Source organism: Acomys russatus, chromosome 4 (genome assembly GCF_903995435.1).
Source record: "Acomys russatus chromosome 4, mAcoRus1.1, whole genome shotgun sequence".
In the NCBI taxonomy this organism is placed as follows: Eukaryota; Metazoa; Chordata; class Mammalia; order Rodentia; family Muridae; genus Acomys; species Acomys russatus.
The window spans coordinates 56,567,624-56,589,966 of NC_067140.1; the positions used below are offsets into that span (position 1 = coordinate 56,567,624).

Sequence of the window (22,343 nt, forward strand, 5' to 3'; positions counted from 1 at the left end):
ATTAATTTATTAAAATTTTAAGATAATAAAAATAATAAACAACAAAATTATAAGATTCCTTGCTTTTGTTTTAAATTGTTTTCTCAACTAACTCCTAATTTTTATTTTATTTTATTTTATTTTATTTGAATGACAGTTTTGCCTGTTTTGCCTGTGAACCACTTATGAGCATGACACTCAGGAAGGCCAAAGAGGGTGTCAGATCATGGAAACTTGAGTTACAAATAATTGTGAACTGCTATGTGGGTGCTGGAATCAAACCTGGGTCCTCTGGAAGAGCAGCGAGTGCCATCTCTGCAGCCCCTACACTAATTTTTAAATGTCTAACACATTTTTTTTGCAGAGATGTTAGACTATGCAAGAATCTGATCAGCTGAGAATTTATGGAAAAGACATAAAGGAGGTTATAACTTGGGCACTAACAGAGGAGAACACACACACACAAAGACATGTTAGTTTAAAGTCAAAAAGCAGGGCCAGCAAGGTGGGTCAGGAAGTGTAAAGAGCAGAGTTCTATCCCCAGGACCCCTGTGGTGGAAGGGGACAACTGACTCCAGCAAGTTGCCTCTGATTTCCACACATACACCAGGGAATGCCTGCACCCACAAACACACAGAAAGTGAATGAATGTATGAATGAATGAATGAATGAATGTGATTTCTGTTTTAGGTCCCCCCTCAAAAAAAGAGATGTGCTGGGGATGTTGTTGCAAACATAAAAGTAAGTTAAGTATTAAAGGAAAAGTGAGACAAAGTTTAGAACTTCAAATGACAAGCCTCGAGAGACAAAGAGCATGGTCCCACCTGTGCTATGGAAGCCGTGTACCAAAATCATAAAAGTACAAAACCAAGCACAGTTGGTAAATATGAGGAACTACAGAGATAACAAAGACAAAATAAAAACAAGATTTAAGGAACCTCGGATTTTCAAAAGTAAACAATGAAACACATTTTTAAATATGCAGATTGTTAAAAGTTGGTGAACTACCGTCAGGTCAAAAACAAACTAGAAAAAGACTGTACACAGTTGGAGTACAGCACAGATCATGAAGCTATGCTAAACAATTACATCCTTCCACTCCTCACAGCTATGGGTAAACAGCCAGGAAACACCAAGCTCACAAGACAAAAGAGCAAATTGGTTCAAATCAAATTTAAGTCATTGGAAGCTATTTTCATGAATGTAGTACTATCCAGGTTTTATTTCTGGGGCTGGATAAAACATCCTGACAAAAACCAACTCAGAGAGAAAGGACTTATTCTAGGTCACAATCCCAAGTTCACTCCATCACTGAAGTGAAGTCTAGGCAGCAGAGACTTGAGGCAGCTAGTCAAACTGCAGTCACACCAGAAAACAAGGAGGAAATAATGCAAGCAGTCATGTTCTTCAACCTCAGCCTTCTGCACAATTCAGACCCAAAGCCAGAGAATGGTCCCACCTACATTTAGGCTGGAACTTTCCACACTGATTAGCATAATCAAGACAGTGCCGCCCCCCCCAAGACATGCCCACTGACACGCCTGATCTAGCAGACTCCTCTTTGAGATTCTCTTCCCGGGCTGTTCTGAGCTGTGCTGTGTGGACAGTTAAAACTAATCATCACAAGTATAGTCTTCACACAAATTCTGCCTGCTCCTTTCACTCCCGCTAGAGTACAAGCAATGAGAGGTGAGAATGCTCCTACCACTTCTCTGGTCTCTAAGAGTGCTCAGCACACAGTAGTTATTTATAATCACTTACTAAACTAAAGAATAAAATCATGGGCGGAGAGATAGCTCAGCAATTAAGAGTATTGTCTGTTCGTCCAGAGGTCCTGGGTTCAATTCCAAGCACCCAGATGGCAGGTCACAACTGTCTGTAGCTTTCAAGAGATGATACCCCTTACACAGATATACATACAGGCTAAACACCAATGCACATAAAATGAAAATAAATAAATAGAAGAAAAGGCTTTAAAAAAAAAAAAGAGTAAAATCAGTCAACTATAACTTTATTGCATTTTCAGAGAGAAAGGTACGTTCAAAACACACATGAAGCAAGATACGGTAGCTAATGCCTGTAAATCCTAGCACTTGAGAAACCGAGCCTAGTGAGAATCTGTTTTCTAAAAACAAACTAAAAGGACACATGACAGTGATGCTCTGTAGTGCTATCCCATCTCAAAAACAGAGCTACCCATGATTGTTTACTTCCTAAAATTAAAGTCTCAGAACTAAAAGGAGGTTTTGGTGCACACAAGACAGTTTAGTCCTAGATCCTGTGGTTCTCTCACTAGACAAACTGGTTTTCTTCTCTATAATCCGTTTCCTGGTAATATCCCTGAACTCGATATTCCTTGAAGTGTTAAACACTCCCTTGGTAAACAGAAGGTCTACTGAGTGTCTCAGTCAATGGTCTGACAAGCGTAGGCCATGTTTTCAGTAAATGGCTAACGAGCACACAAGAATGACTCAGAACAGATTTTAAAATGATGCAAGCACTCAACCAACAAGATTAAATATAATTCAGCTAAAATGTTATTAAATATACACATAACTTTTGTACATAAACATATACACTGTATAGCATTACAGTCTACATGAATTCAATAGAGTATGCATTGAGTATATAATATGTAAGACGAATGTGTAATAAAAAGCTACATGTAAGTGTAGCTGTACATAAAATAGTAAACTGAAAAGCAAGAGAATAAGACAATGAAAATTCATGCAAGTACTCTGAATATTATTCATGATAGGACGTTATATATACTAAATGTCTGTATGTAAACACTGCTAGGCTACTAAATTTCTGGACTTAAATGTGATCCATGCCTGCAACCCCAGTGCTGGGAAGAAACAGAAAGGAAGATCCCTGAGGCTGCTGGCCAGTCTAGCCAATCAGCAAGCTCCAAGTTCAGGGAGAGAGCTTATCTCCAAAAACAAAAAGGGTGGACAGCAACCGAGGAGGATACAAGTAACTGACCTCTGGCTTATACATGCATATACACACATATGCATACATGCACACACATGCACACACATGCACACACACACACAAGCAGACTATGGTAGAAAATATGTTTCTAAGTTTAAAAGGCTCAAATAATGAAATTTTAAAACTCACATTTCAGTAAGATAGTAGTATTTCTGAAAAGAATCTTTCCAAAGCTAAAATAATTTTTCCCCTGCAAAGGTAAAGGAAAGATAATTAGTATCAGGGCATTTCGATTTTCAAGGCAGAAACGACTACCTAAATGTATAAAATATTCAAATCAATTTTCTTAATCAAAAGGACAGCAACACCTTTTCTTTCAGTGAAAGTCAATCACATCCTAAATATTGGCTCTTGCCCCTCTGCGTAGTCATGATTTCCTCCCCACAGGCCAGAGAGCAGAGACTATCAATGGGAGACTGCTACAAATTTCAACTTAACTTAAAAAGCATCATAAAATGTACAGCTCCTTTTCTTTACTCACTAATCTTCCTTCAGAACAACTGATCACTGCTTTCAAATAACCTGCCAACAGTTTTACTTTTAAATCTAAAAGGACTTAACTATTAATCATTTCAATAACACATAGAAAAGTACAATTCAAAACCCAAAAAGTCTTTAGAAAAATTAATAAAAGCTGTAATATTTGCCATATAAATAAATGTACAGGGAACAGGATAAAAACAGAACAAAAAGCTCAAGAAAATGGCTAATGGCTTTTTAATCAGTTCTCACCGAAATCTTGTTTTCGTGGTTAACTATCCAAACGAAAGACTATCCTTACCACATTACATTTTAGAATTGTTCCGTTTTGTCCATTCCCGTGTTTAAAAAAAAAAAATCCTCAAAGTCCCCTAATCACAAAAACACTTCGAAGTTTAAACCAAATCAAACCACCTCCTGACAAAAATTTTAACACATACACACAAAACACTAGCGTTAAAAATAAAGACCCCTATTCACATATCCCTTTCATCCAAGCCTAGGTTACCTGACACTCTAGCTGAAACAAAAACTACTACCGACCTGTGCATCAAGTTTCCCTCAAGTCCCGCGCTTAAAGTTCTGTTACTTTCCCGGTAAGAGCACGCTTGGCCCTGACACTCCTCCTAGCCTACAGCACACGGTGCAGCTCTCAGCTCCAGGCAGATGGGACCAGGTCGGCAGCTACCCTGGCACTCTGGGCATCCCACCCCCTTTGGGAATACAAGTTTCCTGAAATCATCCTGGACCCCTTGGGCTACCGTAGTCCCACCTCTTCTCCCCCTCCAGGCTCGGTAGCGACTCCAACACTCACCGACGGCATTGGAACGTGCCACTTGGATCTATCTGCGGCAAACACGGGTGCTGGCCCTGCACCAAAAAACGACAATGGGAACGGTTGCGCCCCCAAAAGAAGAAAAATAACAGGAGACACCTGAAGCCACGCAGCTACCGCCATCTTCACAGCCATGGTGCGCCTACCTAAAGCGTTGAGCCTCCTTCCGGCTGGCTAGTCCCGCCTTCTTCCGGCTCGTCCTACCCTCTTCCGGCTCTGCTTTGTGGGCGGGATTATCCGGGTCCCTGAAACTGCGGTCCCTCGGACCATCAGAGCGCGCCTGAAACTTTGCGCCTACTGCGCAGGCGTGGTCCTGTCTCAAGCAGAACGTCGCCTGGTGGTGACCCGAGTTTTGAGGTCCGGCGCGCCCGCCTCTGTTCCTTCAGCCCTTAAAGGAACTCAGTGCAGCGGTCAAGTCTTGGCTCTGCCCGCTTCTTCTCGCCCCTCATCCTTTCCAAGTCAAGGTCAGGCGCCGGTCAGAAATCTGTAGAAGCGAGCAAGTGAATTCTCCAGCTGTGAAGCTGTGGAAGCAGAGACTGGAATTTGGAAGGGCTGGAGCAGAAACGGTTCATGAGCTCAAAAGTCCCTTTTGACTCTGAAAAGCCTGTGGGTCAGTCGCAGAGTGACAGTTTGACCGGCGACAACAGCGTCCAGCAGTAATCCAGACGACACTTCCCACTCAAAACTAAAAGTGGGAAAAGATCGGGTCAGCTTTCGGTATGGTAGAGTGACAGCCATTGAGACGGACCCATCTTGGTGCTTTCTGTTTCTCAGGCTCTAGATTTTAACCTCTAGAGCACGTTGCGTGAACGCCTCCTCCGCCAATAAATGCAAGGTTCATCAGTGATTCTCAGCTCAGAAATAGTTACCAAGTATATCCCTATAGACACGCTGGTTTACACCTGAGAAAATTCCAGGAGAAAAAAGTCGATTGGCCCCCGTCCCTTAAACATCTGGAGGGGACTCTCATTTCCCATAAATTTGACTGTGAAGAAGACGGGTCCTAATTTAGCAAGTCTGCTTGTTACATATTTTTAACCATCTCCGGAGGCTGTGGCCTGAGCGTTAACTGCCAGACGGAGTTAACAGGAAAGCCATGGCAGCAGCTGAGGAAGAGGAAATCAGGTAAAGGGCCATTGCTCTCACAAGAACTGATGCAAAAACAACCTTATAGCTTTGATGGCTTCATTTACGTTTTAATCACACTTCCTTGAATGCTTGGTGTTTGCTTCATCGTTCTTTCTCAGTTCTGCAGGGAGTTGGGTAATATTAATAGCTAAGCTCTCATAAAGTACTTCCAGAAGGGTTAGATAACTGCGGAAACGTTGCCTTCGAAACGCTAACGGCATGAGTTTTAAGCGCGCTGCATTCCACGTTTAGGTGGTTTAGGTGGTTCCATCTCTTCCTATGCCATTCCAGGGCTCATTCTTCAAAACTGGAAACCGAACACTGAAAGGTCTCCTAATGTTGTCACACTTGATTAAAATAAACAGGGCCAAAGCCTACTTTAAAGGAAGCTTCCTTGCTTGCTTTTCTTTCTTTCTTTTTTCTCCCCACTACAAAAGTTTCTTGGCCAGCAGCTTCCAAAACGAGAAGATGACAGAAGGAGATGCTGTCTGAGCAGTCACCCAACACTATAACGGAGCATCATCTTCAGCCTTCTGGCCCAATGTATCTGACAGACATATTTGTGAGACAGGAACTATTGAGGACTTGCTTACCCTGTCTTGGCAGAATTTGGCTATCGAATCTGCCTGCATCCAAGCTTGCCCGTTTTTAGGCAGAATTCTGTCCGTGTTAGAAACGAGGACATCTTGCCTAGTGGCTGGTTTGCCACATTTGAATCCATCTCCATAAGGAGGTTCTATGATGCTTATCTTCTTTGAGGTAGGCTGGGTGTTGCCAGGAGTTAACCTGTCTTATAGTCAATGAGTCTTTAAAATAATAAAAACATCTGTATACTCAGGTAATTAATTTTATTCCTTCTCAAGTTTCTGGTGGTGTTGAAAACCAGATAATTTAGTTTTCAAATTAAGCTTAGTTGTTTAGGGGTTAAGATGTTTTTAGGTCTAGATAGATGTTTTAAGTTGATAATGATGAAATATGATAGACATTGATTTACGTCCCAAATTTTAGACTCACCAAGATAGAAAAGATGTTTTCTTCAAGGCTGCCAAATACAAATAGCCAAAACACTATGAATGTAACATTTATATAATTCCTGATTGTTTTGTGGTTCTTCTTGCTGTAGGTAGTTTATTGTATATATGTGTAATAATAAAAATGTAAATGTTAAAAAAAAAAGAAGGAAAAAGGTTTCTTGTCATGGCTAAGTGAGTGTTTCCATGTGTCCAGACCTGTTTTGATAGTTCAGCTTCTTTCAAAATCATGGACATGCTAACTGCAGGTGCAGGAAGCCACACCTCTTCACCAAAGCTGGTGCTCCCCAACCACCTTGTAGCTTATAGTTGTTTTAACCAGAGAAAGGCTAATTGAAATACATATAAATTCAAACAGTGATGTATGTCTTTTTACATTTTATTCCAGATGCAATTCTTCCAGAAAGTCGGTTTTAAAGAGTATTAATGTCTAGATTGTTAGCATCCTCTTGGCAGTTTTTCCTCCTTCTGTTTGTTCCTACTCTCTGACTCTAGCACCTGGCACATAGCTTTCTTAGAGGATTTGGAGCCGTATCTTGTGGTTGCTTATTAGACTGTAGCAGAGCATTTACCTAGGCACTCTCTGTCTTCTTTAGCTCTATCTCAGGAACTCTATGCTCTGAAAATAGTTTGTTCTTTAAACAGGTGGGTAGGTTGGTTGTTTGGTTTGGCTTTAGATTTCAGACCTTGAGGTTGTGGCTACTATATAAAAGCCCCCTCCCTGATCCTTAGCAGTGCTGCTTTCCCACGGCCTCCCGTGAAAGCCCCTGAAGATATTTTGTTGCTCACTTTGGTAGTTTTACAAAAGGCTATTGATCTGCAGCATACGGTCTATCTAATGTTACAGCAGTGACACAATTTTGCAATGCAGAATAAATTTCAAAAGTTTATTTTGCATGTTTATACTATGACTAAGGAAGGTAAGAAAATATATTTCTTTTTTTGTTTTGTTTTTGTTGGTTTTTCGAGACAGGATTTCTCTGTGTATCCTTGGCGGTCCTGGACTCGCATTGTAGTAAAATATTTCTTAAAATGTCTTCTTATTTAGTGTTGAAGATGAAGCTGTGGATAAAGCCGCTTTCAGGGACTGTAGCAGGATTGCTTTCTACAGGTGAGTAAATATGCTGCCCAGAAAACATTGCTGACGAGATTCCCAAGTTAATTCGACTAAACTTTTGAGAACTGAGGGGCTAAGAATATGGTCTTAGGAAATCTAATGAGTAGTTTATACACTCACTATGAAAATTTAAAATGTGTTTTATCTTAAAAGCCAAAATACTTTTAAATAACCTTTAAAGTGTCTCCTTTCAAAAATAATGCACTTGTTTGGTTTGGAAGTCATAGAAAAAGAAATATATTGAAAGTGTCACTCCTGCCTCGACTTTTCCATCCCCGTTCTTATCGTCTTGTCCCATCAAGTAAGCTCATCTAGTCATCGCTTCTGTATTCTTCCAGGATTTTTTCTTTCTACATATATTCTTATATCACCTCTTTCCTTACACCTGCAAAAAAAAAAAGTTTCTATATACAATGTTCTTCATCTTTCCCCCGTTTATGTCTCATCCTACAGAGCTTCCACTTCAGGACACGGAGATTTCCCTTTATTTTTGTGCTCACAGTATTCCTCTGGATAGAGCCACTATAATTAATTTTGTTCTAGATCCACTTGCTAGAGCCTTGGGCTGATGCTTCTTTTTAATCTTTTATGAAGAGCTGTGTTTGTCATTTCCTATATACCCAAGTTGTTCATAACACAGATTTCTTTTTTTTTGCACTATAATTTTTTATTAATTCATTCATATTACATCTCAATTGTTATCCCATTCCATGTCTCCTCCCATTCTTCCCTCCCTCCCGCTTTCACCCTATTCCCCTCCCCTATGACAGTGATTAAGGGGAACCTCTTCCCCCTCTATATGATCCTAGGGTATCAAGTCTCTTCTCGGTAGTCTGCTATCCTTCCTCTGAGGACCATCAGGCCTCCCCATCAAGGGGACATGGTCAAATATGGGGCACCAGAGTTCATGATAACACAGATTTCTAAGAGTGGAGATGTGACTCAGCAGTACATCACTTCCTCATCATGAGCAAGGCACCTAGAAAAACAAAACAACAACAAAAAGTAGGCTTTCTAGGAATTCAGTTACTGGATCAAAGAGTAACTAAACTTGAAATGTGTTAACTATTGATAGATTTCCCTCTACAGGGAGCTTGTGTACTTACTTTAACATTCTATGAGGTAGTTTTAGCCTAGAAAACAGTACCTTTAAAATCCCACATCAATAAGTTAATCAAGAAAAAGCCTCCGTAGACTTTCCTACAGGCCAGTCTGATGGAGGTATCTTCTCACTTAAGGTGTCCTCTTTCCTAATGACTCGACTTTGTGTCAAGTTAACAAAACTAAATAGCACAATACTCTGTATATCTGTAGGCGGCAGAAACAGCAGCTCTCCAAGAATACCACCTACCGGGCTCTGTTAGGCTCAGCCACAACAGAACAGGACAGCACCAGGTTTCAAATCATCAGTGAAGCAACTAAGGTGAGATGGAAAAATAATTTGTTTGTTTTTTTTTTAATTGGGATTGAATTATATACATTTCTACGACAGCTAATTTAAACTATCTATGCCTCAGTAGAATTTTGTTAGAGAAGAAACCGATCCTACATTAAATGACTAATTATTGAGATGGGCTTGCATGTGGCCCAGCTGGCCTCCAACTTGCTGTTTAACCGAGGCAGCCTTTGAACTCCTGGTCCTCCTTCCTCTATCCCCCAAGTGCTGGGATTACATGCTTCTGCCACTGTAGATCCTACCTTCATAGTAATGTGAATAGTGACAGAGAGTTTGTCTATATGTCACGTTTTTCTAGATGTTTTACAAGTGTTATTTATTCTTAACTCATTTATATGATGCCCCTATACTGTATTGTCCCCGGTTATCAAGTAAGGAAAATGAAATCTAGAAAGACACTTGCCCGGTGTTACAAAGCTGTATTTTTCTGTTCTTGACAGATACTACTAAAGATCCATACACTTTCCAGCACTTTAATATAGAATACAGTTTCTCATGAAGCCTGAACAGGGTCAGATTCAGCAAATCTCCAAATTTCAAATTTGAGGCTAGGGAACAGATAAAATTATTATGTGGTGGGAAACTCAAGAAAGAGTATTCTGTCAAAGCCTGGCATGGTGGTGCCTTTAATCCCAGCACTCGAGAGACAGAGGCAGGTGGATCACTGTGAGTTCGAGGCCAGCCTGGTCTACAAAGTGAGTCCAGGACAGCCAAGGCTACACAGAGAAACCCTGTCTCGAAAAACAAAACAACAAACAAACAAACAAAAAGAGCATTCTGTCCCTGAGCTCTCTCACTAGCAGAGCACCATAGTTAATGCAAACTAAAAGAAGCACAGTATGGTGTCGTCAGAACTTGCTCTTGCCTTTCAGTTCGTCATGCTGCTTGAGATGGGCCAGTTACAGAAGTGTTTTGAACTGGACCAGAAAGCGCACCGCATGAGTCCCCTGATGCTTCACTCGAGCCTTGACTTTCAGTACTCCTCCACATTTTAAAAGCCCCCTAAGCCTAGAAAAGCTCTCATACCAATATGAGTTAACTGGTAATTCTTGGAACGGAAACATAGTTCATTGTAACTGTGGCCCACTAACAGCTTACAGAGTGACTCCACTAACCGTCTCACCACTTCCAGTTCTCAGATATGGACTTTCAACTGAAAGTTGTGTGAAACCTCCTTGTGACTGTGGCAGCTCCTGTTTTGTAATGCCTTGATGAGGAAAGTCATCAGAAAACAGAATAAGAACTATCCCACAACTAAACCTTAGGTTAGAAACTATATGTATTCAGCAAACCTGACTCCCAAAATTTGGTGAGCCCACAAAGGCTTTCAGGAACCTCTGGGCTTGCTGCCAGATGTCAGGAGCTTTCTTGTCTTGTCTTGTTTGTTCTGATAATTTCCTCATTTCCTTCTTCTCTTCATTGTGTCTAACAGCTGCAATTTGTAGTGGCCACAATCTGAAAATAAAATATTTATCCTTCCTTGGGGAGGCTTAGTGTATAAAATCTCTTGAACAATCTACTATCATAAAGGCACCAAGGGAAAGAAAATGAGGCAGAATTATATCTAATACTAAATCTAATACTAAATCAAAATTAAATTCTCAACATTGCTTGACACCAGTGCCGTCAGTGTCAGACTTCTGCACTTGCCTCTTTATGTTACAATAGATCTTTTTTTCCCCCCTTTGGATTCTGAACACTGAGAGGCAATGTAATTCAAGTCAGGTGCCAACCAGAGCTCAACAGATCGAGATGTCCTCCAAAAAGAAGACCTTACAGTGCAGAGAGCCCCAGCGGATGCATCGCAAGAAAGAACAAATCTGAAATGTCAGCAACAAAGGCCCCAAGACCGAGAACTTTGTGGGCACTTAAAATGCTCCACACTCGGGTACTAGAAATATCAAAGCTGTGTAGGGATCTGTTTACTGCAATGTCAAGCAAATGTATATTTTGAAAAGTCACCTTGAAATTCTACCTGACTCCACTTTAATGTCCTAGTGATATGGAGATTTGAGATGACCAATAGGGACTTAGGACTCCATGCCCTCTGTTAGTTTAATGAACAGTAAAGATGCAGACAGTAATCTGAGAAGTTGTCTGTACTTTATAGCCATCTCGTTGCATAGGAACAGGGTCAGAGGTTATTTCTAGGCTGAGACAAATGTATTAAAGAGATTGCACATCAGGGACCAGTGTGGTCCAGAGATTTAAAACAAGCTGCATATGCATGCCTAAGAAGAATGATAGCTTTTTTTTATTTCAGGATCAGAGAGACAGAGTCCAAAATCTCACTGCTGCAGTTTTCAAATAGCACCAAAGAGGCAGCTTCTAACAAACCCAGAACTCCTGGTGCCTGCCCCCACACTTTTAAAGCCTAAATGATTAACTTCAGAGTTTGACTCCTTGTCCTGCTTGAAATCCAATTCCTTTCCCCAGATCCACTCCTAAAAAGCAATTAGGAAACAGAATCAAGCTTTGTCAGCATTTTCTTAGTTTGCTTTGGCTGCATAACAAAACACCATAGACCAAGTGACTTAAACAACATATTCATCTCTTAATTTCCAAGGTGCCAACACATTCACTGTCAGGAAATGAGCCTCTTTCTGACTTACAGATGGCCATCTTGTATCCCCATATGACTGAAAGACACAGACAAAGCCAAGTCTGGACTTCTTTTAATATAAAGGCAACAGTGCCATCTTGAAGACTCTCCTCATGAGCTCTTAGAAGCCTAACATCACAGAGAGTTGTTTTCAAGCACATGTTTGAAAATATACAAATAAATATTCAATAAGGAAGCTGCTAAAAGAAAAAAATATAAAAGGAAAATTATTTTTAAAATGTTCACTTCTTCAGGTTTCATTTTTCCCTCCAACTGTTACCAATTTTCTGCCTTGAATGAAAGTGTGACATGGGTTGAGAAGCAGAGATCTGGCCTTTTGGCATCAATACAGGGAAACATATGTTGTCTTCTGTAGTGCTAGCAAGGCTAGCAGGACTAAGCATTTATCTTTAATGTAGCTTATATTGCTGATTTTGGTGTTTTCTTCTGATTGGATAAACATTTGCAAGCATGCTTACTCTCTTTGGCAGCCTGTTAGCATGGTTTCATCAGAGGTACAGCAGCTTCTTTGAGGATCCAAGCATATCTCTAAGCATCTGCATGAAGTTACTCCTTGCCTCTTCTAAGTGGGATTAAAATGAGACTTTGCCAACTAGCTACCTCCTCGGCAGCTGGGGTGCAGCTACACTATAGTAAATACTGTTTATCCTGAGTGGCCAACAAGCAGTTAATTGGCAAGTGGCCAAATGGAGCCATACCTGGACGGGCTAACTGCCCCCTGGGAAACTGGATAAAAGCTAGCACAAGGTCACCATTGTTCTCCATAGAAAACCCATGCTTCCAATTTTCACAAACAGTTGTTCAGGTAGATTGACAGAGCTCCCAGCTGCCTTAGCCTTGCTAGTGCCAGAGATTTGTAAGTCGGGTTTCCAAGTTCAGTGCTTTATGGCTCTCAGCTTTGAGAACTGAAGCTTATGGTTCCAAGCCTTGACAGCTAGAGGCTTATTACTCCTGGTATACAAAGCAGAGATTTACTGTCACTATGGGTTTAGAGTACTAACACCAATTAGAGTCACACCTCCTGAGCTGAGTGTCGGGATCATTGGCTCTAACTCTTGGCTGCTCGCTGCAGCCATTCTATCGACCTCAGTGCTCAACTCTTGGGATTCCACAGCCTCTCGTCTATTTCGTCTCACCTCTTATAGATTCTTCTGTTCGTCCCCTTGGACCCCTGTCCTGCTTTCCTAGTGTTACAGCTCAGAGCTTCGGACACTGGAGTCCTTACTTCTCAGTGGCTCTCCGCCCTCTCTGGGCAGTACACCTCCAGCCTTGGGCATCGAGCCTTTTACTAGTTCTTTAGAGCCTCAGAACTTCCTGGCGTTGCAGCTCTGAGCTTGGAGTATCAAGACTCTTAAAGGCTCTTGATGTCTCTGCAACTTTTCAGCCACTTCTCTGTTGTCACTGCTGATACTGGAGCTTAAAGCCCCAGGTTTTCTTTTAGTTTGGTTTTGGTTTGCTTTTGAAAACAGGGTCCTTGAATTCTAGGCTGCCCTTGAACTTATTAGGTAGTTAAGGATGGCTTTGAATTTCCCAATCCTCTTGCCCCTATGTCCTAAGTTCTAGGATTACAGGTATGGCTGCCACTGATTTTGAACTTTTAGTTAGTCTTTGTGGAAACAGGCCTGGCCTCACACTTACTGTGTAACCTGAGGAGGCTTAAGACTATTGGTCTTCCTGTCTCAAGTGCCAGTATAACAAATATCAGTTGAGCTATGTGTGCAACGAGCTAAGCTTGCTCAACTCTGAGAGAGGCCACAAGATAAACTAAATATTTTTGGAAACTGCTTTATCAGAGCCTAAAGTTGCAACACAAGAGTGGTGGTAGTGGTGGGGTGGTCTGAGAGAAGCCTCTCAGGCTAACATAAAAAGAATGGCATACTCCTGTAATCCTGGCACTCAGAAGGCGAAGGAACCCAAATCAAGGGTTTAAGTTTATTCTCAGCTACATAGCAAATTTGAAACCAGGCCGGGCCACACGAAACCACCTAAAAAGGTAGGGAAGTAAATAACACAATGTAATATGCAAGCAAATAAGCCAGAAAGCAGCTTAACTTATATCTAGAAAAGGAGTGTGGCATGCTTGGACTCGGCTTGTAATTGCACTAAGCATAGCACGGTTTCCATTCCTACCAGTGAAAGGTCTTGTGTAAGCACAGCTCAGGGTTTTTGTTTTTTGTTTTTCCTGAGATCTTCTTCCTCCTCCTGACCTAATTGAGGACTGCTATCTATCATAAGATCTAGAGCAGCCATCTAGAGGCTGTGGGCAAGCTCATCTGGTGGCTATGGAGGCTTGTCAAGGTTCAAACGAAGGCCTGCCCACTGGAGCAAGGCCTCTTGAAGCAGGAGTGTGTGGCTTTAGCAGGCTCTTGGTTGCAGTGTTCTCTGCAGCTGGGGTATAGTTTTCAACAAAGCCTCTCGTGAACGGCTCAGGGCAGCTGGTGTGCAATGGTGACAGCTGCCAAAGGAAAGATGTTCAGCTTATGCTTTAGGGCAGGTGGGCACAAGGGAATGATTAGACTGTTATCAACCAAAGGCCTGAAATGAGGCCCCCCCAAAAGTTCATTTAGTTTATTTAAAGAAAAACTGAGGGGAGGAGGGGGAACACTAGAGGGTGCTTATAATAAAAGCTCATTGTTTACTTTTTGTCCTGTTTACATTCTTGACGTTATTTGACCATATCTAACTCATAGGCAGAAAACATTAAGAAGAATCTGATCCTAGGGTCATCCAGGAAGAAAGGGCTTCAGTTGAAAGAATGCTTCTATCAGATTAGTGTGTGTTGTGAGGCATTTTCTTTTTCTTTCTTTTTTTTTAATTTTTTTTGTAATATTTTATTTATTTATTTATTTCTGTGCATTGGTGTGAGGGTATTAGATCCCTTGGAATTGGAATTTCAGATAGTTGTGAGCTGCCACGTGGGTGCTGGGAATTGAACTCGGGTCCTTCGGAAGAGCAGACAGTGTTCTTAACCACTGAGCTATCATCGCTCTAGCCCCCATGAGGCATTTTCTTAATGATTGATGTATAGCTCAGCCATCTGTAGGCAGTGCCATCCGTTGGCAGGTGGCCTTTAATTGTATAAAAAAGATAGGTGAGCAAGCCTTCAGCTTAGTACTCTGCTTCTCATTGGGCCACTAGCTCTGTATTTATACTTTTATCTTAGCTTTATGTAAATTTTATGTTGGTGTCATCTTCTCTACATTGCAACCTCTCTAAGAGTTCAGTAATCTCAATATTAAATATAAAATAAATGTTAGTTGAATTAAAAAGAACTGTGAAACTATATGTCTAGCTTGGGGTTGAATAGATAATCTGAGTTTCAGCTCAGTTGGGCATTTTCAAATGTTGGTATCCTCATGGCATTCTCAAGACAACTCAAATATGTGAAAAAAAGTAAGCATGTAAGAAGTAATTGTAAGCCGGGCGGTGGTGGCACACACCTTTAATCCCAGCACTCAGGAGGCAGAGGCAGGTGGATCACTGTGAATTCAAGGCCAGCCTGGTCTACAAAGCGAGTCCAGGACAGCCAAGGCTACACAGAGAAACCCTGTCTCAAAAAGAAGAAGAAGAAGAAGAAGAAGAAGAAGAAGAAGAAGAAGAAGAAGAAGAAGAAGAAGAAGAAGAAGAAGAAGAAGAAGAAGAAGAAATTGTAGTCAGTTCTATAGCAAGCCTGTCTTAGAGTAACTAGGAATGCACCTCCAGCCACAGCACTAGATCGTTGCTCTTCAGGATAGTATTACTGATGCTGTGCCCTGTCTGCTCTCCTGTAGATGGCAAGGTCCCGTCACATGGCTTTTTCAGTGCTGTTTGATGTTTTCAGTGCTGCCTGTCTTCTGCTTTCACCACACCCTGTCCTTTACACTGCAGCAGGTGGCCTTTCCTGTTGAGCCTGTATCATAGCAACACAGTAGCAACGTTGGTAGCCATAGGTAACCAAAGCTCACCAGCATGCTCCATGATGAGCTTACAGTAGACTAGTGCCATATGGAGCACTGGTTAAAACCCTGTCGTAAAGTCGTCCTCTAACCTAGTGCTTTGTGACCCAAATCCAGCCATGTCTGTTCTCAGGGGGTTTCCGCTGTTGTTCTGAATTTTATTTTTCAGGTATATTGTCTTCATGCTTCTATGTTGTTTCCATCCCTCTTGTGGGAATTTTTTACCTAAGTTTCCCAGCCCCTTGCAAATGTTCTCTAGAAGCCTGTTATTATTCCTGGCTGTAAAAAAAAAAAAAAAAGTCTGTCGATTTTAGTTCAATAAGCCTCATTTCTTCCACTCTTAAGAACTGCAAAGATTGTCATTTTTCTCAATTCTTTTCATGGGCCTGTTTCTTTCATCTTTCACTCAGCCAGAACCTGGCTACACTGAATTTAACACCCAAATTCTTAGCACATCTGTACCTGGTGATATGTCTCATTTTTTTCAGCTCTACTTGCAGTTTATGCAGTCATCCAGTGTAACTAGTAGTAGAGACCCCTTTCCCTCTGAAGATCCTGTTTGGATAATCATATGCATCGCTAGCCACAGACACACAGAAGATATTTCTTGTTCTACAGCTATAACGAAGGGAGAACAGGCATAGATTTGGGATATGTTCATTTTATCTCCAGCATTCTCCAATTTGCTTGGCCTATAATAATTCACACAAATGCTTTCCTAGTTATTGTGACGTGACTGTTAGAATAGACTATCACGGAGGTAACCTGATGGAGCTAACTAACCTCACATCTCTATTCCCAGATGCCTCTCGTGGCTGAAGTTTATGGTATAGAGAAAAGCATTTTCAGACTTAAGATCAATGAAGAAACGCCACTGAAACCAAGGTACGAAGTTCCTGATGTTGTCAACAGCAAGCTGAGAACTGTAAGGTAAGCCTTGGAGCAGGGACTATTACACACAACCTCAGCATGTTCTTCCTGTGTACCTTGGATGGATTGCTTATGTACCCCCTATTTTATCTGTTCAAAGTTACAGTTACCAGGCTAGTATTCAGTCATTTGGGATATGTTTATAATTTTTGGGGGGGGGGGGTTTCAAGACAGAGTTTCTCTGTGTAACCTTCTCTGCTCTGGTCTCTCTTTGTAGACCAAGCTGGCCTTGAACTCACAGCAATCTGCCTGCTTTTGCCTCCCTGAGTGCTGGGATTACAGGCGCGCACCACCACTCCTGGTGCACACTTACAAGTTTTCTATATTACCTATTCTGTTTTCTTTATCACCCATCCATCCCAAAACTGCTTTGTACCTCCAAATGAGGAGAGACAGAACTTTGGGCCTGCTCTGTTTCTCACAACAAAAGTAGTTTATTAGGCAGAGTTTGGAACCAAGTAGAAGAAAAACTATTTAATTTGCCCACTTGGATTAGCTTCATGGCTCAAGGGACCTAATATACTAGCTAACCCTCACAGTAATTTATACAGTCAGACAGACTCACTTTTAATTAAGGATACTCTCAGAAGCCCAAACTTAATTTTACTTAGAGCCAGTGATAAATTAATGATCAGTATTTAGGTGAGGAAAATCTCTGGGGACTGGAGCATTTTCAAGTACTTGCAGAATTTCCATCAGTTCTCCCCAGACATTTACATAAAATATCAGCTGCTTTGCCTGGAGAGTCCTATTGTTTTGTCACTGAAAGAATATAAGATAAAGGCAGATGTTTTCATTTTTCTCCATATCCTTACCATGGTTTGGGGTGTAAGCTACCATGTGGTTTCTGGGAACTGAACTCAGGGCCTCTGGAGGAGCAGTTGATGCCCTTATCCTCTGAGCCATCTCTCCAGCCCCCCCCCCACACACACACCATGGTTTTATGTGGGTTATTTTTCCAAGAAAACATATAGCCAATAGGTATTAAAGGCTACATAAATATTGTGTGTAAATATCGCTGTTAGTTCTGCTTTGGTCCTGGCTGCTTCCTAGGGGACCCTCAGTTACCAAAATAACTGAAACTCTGGAAGCAGCTTTTAGCCCTTTCCCAGACCCCTTTCGTAGCTAGAGTTTCTGATGTGATTCAGTTTCTGCCAATCATGTATACTGATTCATGTAGACTGTTCAGTACTGTTGTCCTTTATAGATCTGGCAGCTGTAGAACGGCTCTAAGGCCATTAGTTGGGGCCACAGTGCTCTGATCTTCATATTACAGCTAAGATGGCGTGATCCTGCAACCAAACAATAGCCACAGTGACTTCTAACTTCTCGACTTCCTGATTCTAACTGAGGTAGTTCACAGACTGTCCTGTTCTCTGGAGCGCTAGCCTGAAACGTATTACCTAAATCTCCTTATAATGTTATAGACAACCAGTTCAATTTGGTAAGTTATTTATTTTCTACTCAGAATAGGCAGGGCTTTTTCTATTATCAAAAGTCAAGCCCTGTTTGAGACAGTAGTTGATATGAGAAGTGGGTATAAGCAACTGACTGTGGTGTGAGATTAACTAACTAACCTAGTTGACAGTGAAGGCGGTGACAACCTGGCTACCATTGAAGGATAGAGTGCCAGTGTTATGAGCAGAATTGTGTCTCCCTGTCCCCAAAATGTATGTGCGGAAGCCCTCATCCCCAGTACCTCAGAACACTGTGTTTAGAGACAGATATATTAAAATGATAAGTTAAAATGAGAGCATGATAGTGGCCTCAGTGAGTCATGACTGCTATCCCTGTAAGGTGAGAAAACTATGGTGACACTTAGTGACAAGGCAACCATCTGTAGGCCATGGAGATAATATGCCTTATAAGAAACCAACCTGCTAATACCTTGGTCTTAGATTTCCAGAACTGTGAGAACGTTAACTGCTATTTACACAGCCCGGCCTGATACAACCAGGAGTAAACCATAGCATTCTGCGCTCCTGCTTAAGTGACTATTGATAGTCAACTGAAGTAAATAAGGGGCTTACTGAAGAAAGCACATTGTGACTGTCACTCTGAGTTCAAAACTCTGAGGTGGCCTGGCTGCCATCAGCCTCTCTGAAGCTTTTTAATGACATAAGAAACAATCCCAGAGTTTTGGTTTTGGGTTTTTGTTTTTGTTTTTGTTTGGTTTTTCAAGACAGGGTCTCTCTGTGTTGGCCTTGGCTGTCCTGGACTTGCTTTGTAGACCAAGACCAGCGATCAACCTGCCTCTGACTCCTGAGGGCTGGGGATTAAAGACGTGTGTGACTATACCCGGCTAATCCCAGGCTTTTAAGGTCTGAACTCACAACATCGTTAGAATACTAATAGTTTCTATGACTATTGCACATCTTATATAGATAGCTGCAGAGTCCCCACTCCTGCAAACACAGAGTTTGATGTTGCAGGTTGCTGAATTAGGCCATAAACTGAGCCCACAGATCTGTGATTTAGGACATTAACTGCAAAAAGTTATAAATGCCTGCATTTCAGATTTGGATAATTCTAAATACCCCAACTTCCAAACTCCATTGAGCCTTCCATTCCAGCAGATGCCCCTCTTCCTGCTCCTTCTGTGTCTGTTTCTTATGAGCAGTCACACTACGCATGTGTGGTTGCCTAAAGAGGACAGGAAATGGCGTCAGATCCCCTGGAGTTGGAATTATAGGCAATTACAACCTGCCAGATGTGAGTCTGCTGCAATAGCTACTGAGCCATCTAATTTTTATAATTTTAGATTCTATGTGTCCAGGGGTTAGTAGATGACATTATAGGCAGAAATGATGATGATGATGAAGAAGAAGAAGAAGAAGAAGAAGAAGAAGAAGAACATTTGTGTGTCTAACCTGTGTCAATTAAATGATGCTGCTGCTGCTGCAGATGATGAACATTTGTGTGTCTAACCTGTGTCAATTGCTTTGCATGCATGATTTCACTTTATTGTTTCCCAAAACCCTATAAGTTTTAAATGTTATCATTTATACTTTACAGTTAAAGAACTAGACCTTGCAGGGTTGAGTAACTCTGTTTCCTGTAATTATGAAGTATATGGTAGAGTTATGTTCTGTGCAAGCTCATTTCTCCGCTCTCCATGATGGCTCCTTATTGTAGACCTTACCTATTTTCTGTCACAGGAAGATTGATTTGCCCCTCAACACTCTGAGTTCGAAATCACAAAGAATCATAGTAACCTGTAACACTTTTTGTTTTCTCTTCCTGTTTCATTTTCCAGGCTGGTCTCCTGCTCAGAGGGTACAGACAGCCTGATACTGACAGATGGCAAAGGAGATCTGAAATGCCATATCTCAGCAAACCCATTCAAGATAGACCTTGTGTCCGAGAACGAGGCTGTGGTCAGCGTCAACTCCCTGGGCCAGTTATACTTTGAGCACCTGCAGAGTCCTCACAAGCAGAGGTATTTGGCTACATTGCTGGACCCTCAAGGACCTACCTTAACAAAACCTGTCTGTAAATACCAGCTGCCTCGGATCAGGGCTTCATACTTTCACAGCAAATGCTTTACTGGCTGAGCTTTCTCCCCCAAAAAGGTCTTAAAGGAGGCAGAAGAGCTTATGTACTACAATTTTTGTTATGCTATTTTTAGTGTTTCTCCATTAAAAACAAACAAACAAACAAACAAAACCAGTTGAAGAGTGTGGTAGTTTAAGTACAATGTCCCTCATAGGCTCAGGCATTTGAATGCTTGGTCCCCATTGGGGGCGCTGTTTGGGGAGGCTTAGGTATCTGGCCTTGTTGGAGGAAGTGTATCGTGGGAACCAGGCTTCAAGAGGAAAAAGGCCCACACCATCCTTAGTTCACTTTCTGCTTCCTACTTGTGGTTCAAGATGTAGCCCTCAGCTTCAGCTCTAGCTCCCATGTCTGCTTCCCCCCCACCCATCCTGCCATCATAGACTCTTACCCTTCTGGAATCCTAAGCCCAAATAAATATTCCCTTCCGTGAGCTGCCCTGGTCGTCACGTTTTATCCCAGCAACAGGAAGGTAATCAATAGGAAGGCTGCTTACAAGATAATAACAGAGTAGACTGGCATTTTAGGTTTAAATTTTCCTTCTTTTTGTTACATTTTAATGAATGAACATATGTTACTTTTATGATAAATAGTAAGACTTTCCAATGCTAACATTCCAAAATAAAAATAAGTTACACCTTAAAAAAAATCATTGTGTGGAAATAAATAATGCAGTTTTATCTTCACTTGTTTTGATGATTAAAATATCAGATACAGACTGGGAGATTTAAAAACATCTGGTAAAAATGGAAGAAGCATCTCTCCCAGATCATCACAACCTTTTCCTCAAGCTCCTTTACCAACTGAGCCACATTGCTGCCCCTACTTTCCTTTTGGGTACAGGGTCTTATACCTTAGGCAGGCCTTGAGGTTACCACTACTGTGTGGTCAATGATGACCTCGAACTTCTGATACCCTGCCTTAGCCCTCTAAATCCTTGGGTTACAGTTATGCGTTACCATGCCTTGTCTATAATGATGTCACATGTAATAAATTAAAGGATAGAATTTATGAAGTAATAGATGAAAATCTTTATTACTGCATTAAATACTGCCAGTCTTCCCAGTGAGTGGAACAACTACTTTCTCTGTGTTTAAAACAGAGCTGCCAAAGGAAACAAGGAGAGTGCAGCCGCTGACGCCTCTCAGGTAACTGAGCTCTAGCAAGTTCCCTTGATCGTCTTTAACACTCCCATCCATAAGCAAGTAGTGGATGCTGCGCCCCTCTCCTCTAGAAGGGTGCATGATAAATGTGCTACTACACCGCGAGGGGGAAAGGGGGTCACTTGCCCTTGCCTTTGCTCATTTTAGCATCTTAGTCTTTGAGGAAGCCAGAAATCAGTATCAGGTGTCTTCCTCAATCATTCTCTATCTTGCTTTTTATTACTGTGTGTGTGTGCGCGCGCACACACACGCACACGCACAGGTATACTATGTGTACTGTATCCACATGTTTCTCTCTTTTCTTGGGAGGAAGGAATACAGAGTGAAAGGAATCGGGTAAATTGCTAAGGAGCTAGGCAGAGCTGGTCTGTGGAAAGACCAGCAGTGTTTTCTTAACACAATCTGTTGAAGACCAACTCCTCCAGGGCAGGTGCTGCTGAAGGAATTGGTAGTTGAGCATTAAATGGATCTATCACAGAGTATACTTTCTTTTAAGCTATGTTAACCTTTTTTAGTTTACCCTAAGAACAAAGAAGGTTTTAAACACAGAGGTTAAAAGATAAAGTGTATGTTATGCATTTTAACATAGTGAAAAAGGCTCGTAAGAATGAGTATTGACTTTTATAGAAAACATAGACCTGATTTATTGAATATACATTATAAACCAATCCTCAAAAATATGGACTCATTTTCTCTGTCTTTTCTTTTCTTAGGGGTGAGGGTGTGGGAGACAAAGTCTCAATATGTAGTCAGTCTGCCTGCTTCTGCCTCCCAAGTGCTGGGATTAAAGGCCTGTGCTAACATACCATGCATTTTCTCAGTATTTAAATCTTTCTGTTAGTGGTAATGGTATGAATGTGTAGGATGCATGTGTAGGGGCAGGTGTGGAGGCCAGGGGACAGCTTCGCAGAGTACTTCTTGCCTCCCACTTTAATGTGGGTTGCAGGGATTGAACATGAGTTGTCAAGTTTGTATTGTTACGAAGTGAGGGCCTTTACCTGCTGAGCCATCTTGCCAGTGCCTCAGTCTTCGCAATAATCCAAATAAGATATATTGTTATGGTAACCACATTTATTGAGTTTATAAGCTGATTTTGATTCCTTTTTTATACAAATAG

The 22,343-nt window shown here is 41.4% G+C and overlaps 2 protein-coding genes across 3 annotated transcripts in view; one reads left to right on the plus strand and one right to left on the minus strand.

Annotated features, from left to right (window-relative positions):
- Nucleotides 1–4,718, minus strand: part of Tmem87a (transmembrane protein 87A) — a 49,819-nt gene extending 45,101 nt beyond the window's left edge. Inside the window, exons 1-2 of one of the 2 annotated variants that reach the window (XM_051144444.1) lie at nucleotides 4,271–4,718; nucleotides 3,106–3,166 (exon numbers count right to left, since the gene is read on the minus strand). In XM_051144444.1, coding sequence (XP_051000401.1) covers nucleotides 3,106–3,166; nucleotides 4,271–4,426 — 217 coding nt within the window. In that variant the 5' untranslated portion in view covers nucleotides 4,427–4,718. The remainder of the gene's footprint in view (nucleotides 1–3,105; nucleotides 3,167–4,270) is intronic. The other variant, XM_051144443.1, reaches the window with a different exon arrangement.
- Nucleotides 4,719–5,387: 669 nt separating this feature from the next.
- The window catches only part of Ganc (glucosidase alpha, neutral C), a 55,519-nt gene continuing 38,563 nt past the window's right edge, over nucleotides 5,388–22,343 (plus strand). The window contains exons 1-6 of the mRNA XM_051144903.1: nucleotides 5,388–5,416; nucleotides 7,499–7,561; nucleotides 8,882–8,990; nucleotides 16,384–16,511; nucleotides 19,768–19,950; nucleotides 21,166–21,211. Of these exons, the coding sequence (XP_051000860.1) occupies nucleotides 5,388–5,416; nucleotides 7,499–7,561; nucleotides 8,882–8,990; nucleotides 16,384–16,511; nucleotides 19,768–19,950; nucleotides 21,166–21,211 (558 nt within the window). The remainder of the gene's footprint in view (nucleotides 5,417–7,498; nucleotides 7,562–8,881; nucleotides 8,991–16,383; nucleotides 16,512–19,767; nucleotides 19,951–21,165; nucleotides 21,212–22,343) is intronic.